This window comes from Ananas comosus, unplaced genomic scaffold, assembly GCF_001540865.1.
Source record: "Ananas comosus cultivar F153 unplaced genomic scaffold, ASM154086v1, whole genome shotgun sequence".
Taxonomy (NCBI): Eukaryota; Viridiplantae; Streptophyta; class Magnoliopsida; order Poales; family Bromeliaceae; genus Ananas; species Ananas comosus.
The window spans coordinates 1-8673 of NW_017891384.1; the positions used below are offsets into that span (position 1 = coordinate 1).

Consider the following 8673-nt stretch of genomic DNA (forward strand, 5'->3'; position numbering starts at 1 on the left):
TCATTTTTAAGTAATGAAAACTTCATTTCCTGCTTGACTTTAGCTTGCCCATGTATGCGACTTTACTAGAGATTTCCCACTTTCTGCCTATATACAGTGTCAATTTATGTTGTCTTTGATTAAGTTGATCTGCCCATTATTGTATGGTTTTTTAGAGTAATTGATATTGCTATAAATTTTAGGGATCGAACTTCTTTACTTTTTGCTACAGATTGCCTTTGTTTGACACTTGTTGTGGTAAGAGTAGGAAGCCTTTTCTTGTTTTGCTGATGTTCGAAGTGTACTGATTTACCTATAAATGAACATGCAGGTTTGCGAGAATCATCCACAAGGTGTTGTGTTGGTGAAATTTAAGGATCGAAGAGATGGTGCGAAATGCATCGAGTTGATGAATGGAAGATGGTTTGTTTTCAACCTCTCAACGCAAATGCAGAGTTTAAAATTGGTTTTAAATTAACTAGACACAATCAAATGCAAGCAACTCCAGGCCACAGTTCATACCTAGTCTTTTACCTATTAATGAATGGGCCTCACGGTACCTGAACCAAAAAAAATAACAGGTTTAACAGTGCAAACCTGGTCATATAGAAGGAAAATATACCCGAGTTTATTAGCAGTTTAAACTCTCAGATTAGGAATAGGAAACTGTTGATAACTTCAAAAATCAAGCTATAATTAGGAATTACAAGTACTGAGGCCTTCGCTAATTCTTTTCACTCAGAGATCGGTTTATTTTATATCTGACTGTTTTAAAGAACAAATAAAAGCAATGAGCAAAGGGTTATTATGTTATACTATTGCGGACCAATCAAAATGGTGATCACCATACCTAATTATGTCACAAGCTGTTAAAACATATTACACGCCTTGTTCTTTCAATTATACTTTTTGTTCAAAATCTATAAAAAAGGCCATCCTATTAGCAGAAAGGGGATCGTATTAGCGGAAAGGGACTCAGATCAAGAAGGAGGTTTCACCACGCCCCACCCCCCTACCCCCAACAATAGCTGCTCAATTGGAAATTCTGTGGAAAATCAAATTGTTTGCATATTNCTGGGTGCATATATGTTTCTAGTAGAGAACTTTGAAATCTTACAGTTTGGTCGACATATAGGTTTGCAGGGAGGCAAATTCATGCTAGTGAAGATGATGGTTCGGTTAACCACGCTCTTATTCGTGATTTCGACGAGGAGGCAGCAAGGCTCGAGCAATTTGGTGCAGAACTTGAAGGCGACTGATGCAAAATCTTATCCCACTGTAATTTGGCAATCTTTTAGAGCCAAGAGGGTGAGGATCCACAAACTAATTTGCTAAACTTTTACAATTTTTATTGACACTTTAACATCGGCTGGTAATGGGTAGCTAGTTTAGTTGTCCTAGTTGACCAAAATGAGCACTAAATACTCTCATGAGTTTCCTCCAAATGAGTGGTTTGACTATTGAAATTGTGAACATATTTAGATCCAAACCAGTACTATCAAAGAATCTATCGATAAGCAAGTTCTAACGAGGAGCCGAAAACCAAACTCATATAAAATTTAGATAGAATGTACTAGGGCTATGTGAACTCGAAGTTGAAGACCCCGATAAAATTGCTCGAATTGATTATTTTTTAAAGTGACTCGGCCTATGCATTTTGTTTCATGGGCTTTAAATGCTACGTGTGGTGAAACTGGTCGAGTTGATTTGCTAGAACATGTGATTCGGTGGCTTCTGATTTGTAGCCACTAGCACCAACTCTATGGTTCAAAGTACTACACAATTCATGACTATGGTTTTATTTGGTTCTCAGCTCTCACTGATTGCATAAAACCGCCAGAATTTGCAACATTTGGGTGTAAGACGACAATAATTAACAGCAACCACAGCACTATTGACCGGATGTATGAAATGCATTTATCTCTTTTTTTCTCTTTCTACATTTCCACCTTGCTTTGTTTAACAGTTTTTACCCTTTTTTAATTGCTTCTATGTGCTTCATAGTAGGAATGAATAATCACTTTCCTGCTACTTGAGACTCAAATGTGAGGCTTTGTCTCATTTCTCTTTCAGATGGCGCGAAGGAAATGTCTCGTTTAAATACCTCAAATCAAATCCTTACTCGAAACCAACCTACGGAAGGTGATGTCCGCATGTCCGCATGAAAAGAGCGATGCAGCACAAATGCGGTGACAAACAGAGAAATCTTCGGCACGTCATGTTTCTCTACAAAACTTTGTTCTCAAAGCCATCAGCTCTCACCTTGTCAACATAAGGAAATTTACATCCTTCTTGCAGCAACTAAACTAAGTATGGCTAACATTGGACGCAAGGGCTTAATTATGTATAATTTGTTTGTATTATGGTCCTGGATTATTAATCTATTAAATTTTGAAACTTTGACCTTAATTTGGAGATGGCTCGAAACAGATGCGTATTTCATATCTTGTTCTTTTTTTCCTTATTGTTCATGTGCTGATTCTTATTGAAATGGTGTACAATAAAGGCCCTTTTTGAAAATTTTGCACCTGATGTTCTCTTATAATATTGCCTTCTTTCAATGGTGGTTGGCATAGTATTTGGGAGGAATCTGGTTGGAATTTTGCTGCTTGTTTAGGGCCACTGAATGAAAAACATTACGACCCTATTTGTACCTATTTGAATGTATGAATATTTTATTCAGTATATCTCATAGATTTGTTGTATATAATTAAAAAAGTATAATCCAAGGTCTGATTAGGGTATTATTTTCGATCTTTATTTATTTTTTAAAAATAAGATTCATCATCTTCTAAATAAACTATATTATTTGATATATGCACAAAAATATTCATACCGAATAAATTATAGTTAAATGTTTTATTTGGACATCTAAGTAAGGTTTAAAACTACGAGGAAAAAAAGAAGAGGTAGGGCCCCGAGTTTTCAAGAATAATGTATTAGTTCTTATTTTTTAATTATTGTAAGTCGATTATATTATGAAATAAGTAAAATAAGATGAATATATGAATAAAGTTTTTTTGTAATCTACTAGTCTCCTAATGCTCATTATTTTTAGGTCACAGTAGCTTAAAATTTAATATTAAAATTTATTGAAAATGATATTTGGCTTAGTCCTTGGAGTATTTTTTTTTTTCAGATATAACGATTCGTTTGACTATCAATAATAACTCGTTGGATTTAAACCATCTGCCCAAAATATTTAAATCCAATTATTATTATTAGCATGGAGGTATTTTATGTATCAAATCAGAATCTCTTTTTCATTTGATGTGAGACTATTGAAATTTTATTGCTAATGGTCGTGTCGTTACATCGAAGAAAAAGGATACAGGGGAGAAGGGAGAAAGGGAAAAAAAATAAAAAATAAATTATGAACAAAATTTAAAATAAAAAATGGTGGAAAGTGTATGAAATGAAAATAAGTGAAATTTTAGTATGAAATAATTATCTTGGTTTTGTTTTGTTTTTGTTTTGTTTTTTTTTTTTTTTCAAAAAAAAAGTGTTACAAACATATGTGAGATTACACGTACCTACCTGCACCCGAAAATGTACTCAATTATACAGTTACTACAGTGGGGACCCACTCGCATTTGAAGCTACGAGTACATTTCTGGGTACATTTATGTTCCCCTAATTACCAGCACAAGGCTAACTTGCCCATCCAGTGTGGCAATAAATAAATGCAAAAGAAAATGCAAGTTATAGGGTTTCTTTTGTTTCCCCTCAATTTGGTCACCCCAAAGGCTGGTGTAGACCACCCCAATTTCCATGCAACCAATATCAATATGAGCCACAAAGTCCCACTCGCAAACAGCATAGACAATTTTCCTGCACAGGTTACTCAGGTCGTACAACAGTACAAGTATTCAAAAATCAATTTTCGCAAGCCATCAATTGCCCTTCGAGTTTCTGCAATCCTACTGATAGATGATGTACTACTTGACTATCACTTTTCTGGCGGTACAAACCAATAATCTACAGTGCATCTGGAGATGCATAGAAAATTTAACACAGAAGAAAAGCCAGATATCAGTGGAAAGGATAAATTTAATACCAACAGGAATTGGGAGTAAAAAAAAAAAGTATATTCTAGTAATAAGAACATTGTAGTGCAGATAAATACATACACATATAACACATATACACGCATAAATACATACATATATATATATATGATTAATGCGAGAATATCATGTCAAAAATCTCACTTCCGTAGGAACCCGTCAAAATAAGAAAAATTATGGTGGAAAAAAAAGAATCATAAGGGCACAACAACAGCACAACAACAAAGTTGACAAAGGCTCCACGAAAGAAATGACAAACTTTACAAGTTGCTATTAATGTGAAACCAATCATCTGGTCTGGAAAGCATTACAAGTTACCCAGGTAAAAGCAAAATCAGAAAGGTGAGGTTTACCATGCATGATAACTCTAGCTAGCCAGATCAGATGTTACCTTAATATCAACAATTTAGGTCCGTGCAGCTATAAAGCAACTAATAAGAGTAACTCTGGTATGTACGAGAATGTAGAAAGGAAAAATGATAATGATTACCTTATCCAGTTTCAAGGCACTAATTAGGAAATTACAGAAAAACAACAGTTAACAAGTTTTGAAGATTCAACTTCATATTTTAACATGATTGATATTACTACAAGCTAAAAAGGAAACTCTCCTAACCAGAACACACATAGAACTGTTGTAATCACCTCAATAATGCAGAAGAGAAAATTACTAGTGTTACCTCATCAAATATCCACTTTGAAACTCCAGATTTCTGTAAGAGTAGAATACATTTGAATAACAAGACAATAATATCTTCAACGTGCTCTATCATCCATTAACAATGCCTATGACTTGCTATGCATTGATGAACTTCTAGAATATTAATGAACCAAAGAATATTCCATCAATAATTGAGGTTAGTATGTATTGATGAACCAAAGAATATTGATGAACTTCTCCCATGAATTTTAAAATGCTATGTATCTTTAATTGAATCAAAGAATATGTATCTTTAGTAACATAATGTCGTCAAAAATGATTTACGTGTCTAGCGAGAGCGATCTGTATCTAAACTTACACCGGCCCAATTTAAGTTTCACATCAGAAAACATAAGAGGAAAAAAAAAACCTGCGCAATTTCTAAATTCAACAACAAACTCCTCCGTTAGAAACCATAGGTATTACGAAAGGACGATCATATAATAATATACGTTTGTCAAAACTCCCCCTTCCCTTCTCCCCCAACCCACCCCACAAAAAAAAAAAAAAAAAAAAAAAAAAAAAACACGCAAGATGAGGATGATGGTTACAATCTCCAAGCTGTAAACTTAGCTCTCCAGCAAAAATACTGATGCTTCATGCCACTCGTTGATGCGCAAATCAAGTCATGCTTTTGTAAATTACTCCACAAGATTTCTGGGGATTTTGATTGGATAAATTAGGGCGAAGACAAGTTAGAATTAGGCAGAAGACAAGCCGCAAAGGGGAACATGTTCAAGCGGAACAATCTATTTTCTGGCATTTCGCTTGAGATTGCTTTATCCAATCAATGCACTCTTCCATCGTTCCGTTCGGATGGGCGAGCTGCCACTTTAGCAGCCTTTGTCGCTGCAAACAAGCATTAATAATTGTAAGCAGATAGAAAAGCTCAGATCAGCTTCTAACATAACAGGAACTTGTTTTACCCATTTCCCAATTGATGGCCCTCCCAATTTAAGCTGCAGAACTCCCATCATTGCCTTCCCGTCAAGCAATAACTTCATTTTCCACACATGGTCGAGATCTGAACACATCAACCAAAGAAATAATTGGTAGCGAGCGAACACAATAGTGACTTATTTAAAGAGGAAGCAAAAGAAATAAAAGGAATCAACTCCCTGCACATGCAGAGAAAGAAACAGCGAATAGTTTCCCACAAACTATCATATACCTATTGAGTATATGCAAGTTTCGGAAGATTTGAGATACCACAAATGGCAACTCAGCACAAATAATTACAAAAATAATAATAATAATCATCACAAATGATTATAGATAAAAAGTATCAGAAAAATTAATTACCAAGTTGAGTTATTGCGCTCTCAAATTTTCCAAATATTTTTCTTCTGTCCAGTTCAGTGTGACTGTTGAGACTATCACAGGTATGACTTGCCTTAGGGTGTAGTAGAGTGGAAATTAACAAAGCAACGCGCCAAAAGTCTTTTATTTGACGAAGCAGCAACCCTGTTCAGTCCATTCTCAACATTGTGAGTATTTGAATCAAGCCTAATATAACCATAGCATGAAAAATGGATGGTAACAGACATATCCGACAAGAATTGCCAACAGAAGCGCACACATTACTATTTTGCTTCATAAAATAATTACATGCAACATAAAAAGACAATAATATATATATATGATAGTGCACAAAAGCCAAACAAATCAGCGTGGTAAGCTTTCGGATATTTGTTTCTGCTTGACTAGTCAAGAAAGTGTGCAAGCTCAGTCTATGCGAGTGAGTCGTTATCATGTTATATTGGCATTCAATTAGCATAGAGAAACAATAGTAGATACTTGTCCTACTTGTAGTGTGTAGATCATTTAATATTGCCAAATTCTTAAAGTCAGAAATTTTCGTATGGGAGTGGCCAATAAGATAGAACACAAAAAACTTCAAATAAACAACAGAAACCGCCCTCAACCTGCCAAAACTCGTTTGGTCGAAGCTGGTGGTATCTCTAGGTATTCATCTTCTAGGTTTACTTTAAGATCTTCTGGATCCTCATTTGACTCCAGAAAAGGAATTAGATCAACAAACTTCTCACATGCCACGTGTAAGTTTGTTACCTACAAGTCAATGACACGTCAAAATGAAAGGAAAAAAAAGATTAGAATTGATGATGAACCGATGGAGTACAATTGGGTAAAGAGCATAGAAGAAGCCTCCCCTTGGCAAACTTCACAAAGCTTTCTTAGGGGTTGACATACCATTTCAGCATCACTAGCTTTCAGTTTTAGAGAATCACGAATGATGTAACTCGCAACAGGAACCTGCAAAGTTTATGACTCGTAAGTCTCATAACAAGTGTCTGACTAACGGACAAAATATAATTGTGGTCTGGTCGAGCAGGTATTACCAAAATCAAAATGGTGTAGATAACCAATCATCATCACTATAGCAAATAGATCTACTTAATTTTCCCAACTCTTTAGTGGAACAAAGAAAAATAGAAGTGTTCAAATACAAAGCAAGCATCGACAAACAAAGATGACCTCTGAAGTCCATCTATAAATAACAAAGTTATCACAAAACAACATGTCTTATGTTAATGTTAAAACATTCACCCTCTAGCCCTACTCCCACTTATCTTCTCTTCTCATCACAAACCAAATGTATTGCCAGCTCATTCAGTGGTTGATATATGTACAATACCAACAGAAGTACTGTATGGATTATTTAAGACAAAGGGCATAGCCTTTTTTAAAGGTATAGAGAGACTAATTTTTATGCTGAAGAGGAAAGCATGAAACATGAACAACATTTTCATCTCAGTAGAGAAAAAATAAGTGCAATTCGCTCATACAAAAAGGAAAATGATATTAACATAACAAGACAAACAAATTACCTCTTTTGACTTTTTGTCAATGCATATCGTACTTCTCACAGGAAGAAATAAAGATGCATACAAGTAAAGCCTACGCTGTTCATCCTGAGAACAAGTAAAAAAATGTGTAAGAAAAGCATAATATGCAATCATAATAAGGCTGCATGGATTGTATCTAAGAATGTAGAATGATGTCATTTCTACAATATGTGCTCTAGAACATGAAAATAAAATTTTGGGATATCGGCAGCTAATAAATGACTTACACTAAATATCGAGTAGCCAATAGATTGTAGAAGGGTCCATGCTGCATTTATATGTAATACACAATACCTGCATAATGTGATAACTCCAAAGAAAGAATGAAATAATTATGTAATTCTTTGAGAAAACCATGTGCTTTCAGCCTTTTGCACAAGCTATTAGCTCATACATCAAATGTATCCAACCATTAACATTTCAATTCAAGGCCCATATGAACAAGAAACATGTCAGAGCAATCTCACAAAGATCAAATATTAAATTTCAAGGCCTAGGCCTATACATATTTAGATAGAAGGAATGTTAGCTGTGCTTTCAAAAATGCATTGATCATGCTCTCCACAAGGAGAAGAACAGATAGCTATCTATGAGCTAACCTAATGAATTTTCTTCAACCGCTTCTGATGATATCAAGTGAAATATTCATTCATTGCATGCCTTAAAAAGTAACAGAAGTTAAATTAAAACCTGTCACATTGCTCGAGAACTGCAGGCTGTAGATTTTCTGGGAAAGTAAATACTGCATAAAATAGTTTCAAATCATGAATGTATGCCATTGCTTTAGCAGGTTGCTTGTCAGACATCATCAGGTCAACCTGTGCATAAATACCAAATGAAGCATTCACTACCAAGTTAAGCGAAAAAAGAGAAAAAAGTTAAAAAAAAAGAAGAAGAAGAAGAAGAAGAAGAAGATACATATAGCTAAATCTCTAAATCTATATCTACTGGGGAAAAAGTTATGTGCTACAGAAAATTTGATATGGGAANAAAAAAGATAAAATAAAATAGAAACTTAAGATAGCTACCCAATGTACTTATTTCTGATTCTATGTAGGAT

At 34.7% G+C, this 8673-nt stretch overlaps 1 protein-coding gene and 1 long non-coding RNA gene across 2 annotated transcripts; one reads left to right on the plus strand and one right to left on the minus strand.

Moving 5' to 3' along the window:
- Positions 1-280: 280 nt before the first annotated feature.
- On the plus strand, positions 281-2499 carry LOC109704884. The gene is made up of 3 exons (XR_002214514.1): positions 281-402; positions 1115-1287; positions 2053-2499. It is a non-coding gene; the product is annotated as an uncharacterized LOC109704884 (long non-coding RNA).
- Positions 2500-4949: 2450 nt separating this feature from the next.
- LOC109704885 (putative CCA tRNA nucleotidyltransferase 2) lies at positions 4950-8459 on the minus strand. The gene is made up of 8 exons (XM_020225663.1): positions 8304-8459; positions 7841-7907; positions 7596-7679; positions 6958-7020; positions 6672-6816; positions 6049-6210; positions 5673-5770; positions 4950-5595 (listed from the first exon to the last, which is right to left on the minus strand). Exons 1-8 carry the CDS (start codon positions 8420-8422, stop codon positions 5482-5484), a joined length of 852 nt encoding a protein of 283 aa, XP_020081252.1. The 5' UTR covers positions 8423-8459; the 3' UTR covers positions 4950-5481.
- Between the last annotated feature and the right edge of the window lie 214 nt (positions 8460-8673).

Bases quoted from the DNA above. Each gene is read 5' to 3' on its own strand.
- LOC109704885 (XM_020225663.1), bottom strand. From the start codon at position 8,422: ATGATGTCTGACAAGCAACCTGCTAAAGCAATGGCATACATTCATGAT. The intron at 7,021-7,595 runs GTAATTTGTTTG...TAAACTTTGCAG, and splicing joins TTGACAAAAAGTCAAAAGAG to GTTCCTGTTGCGAGTTACAT. The intron at 5,596-5,672 runs GTAAAACAAGTT...GCTTGTTTGCAG, and splicing joins GGCCATCAATTGGGAAATGG to CGACAAAGGCTGCTAAAGTG.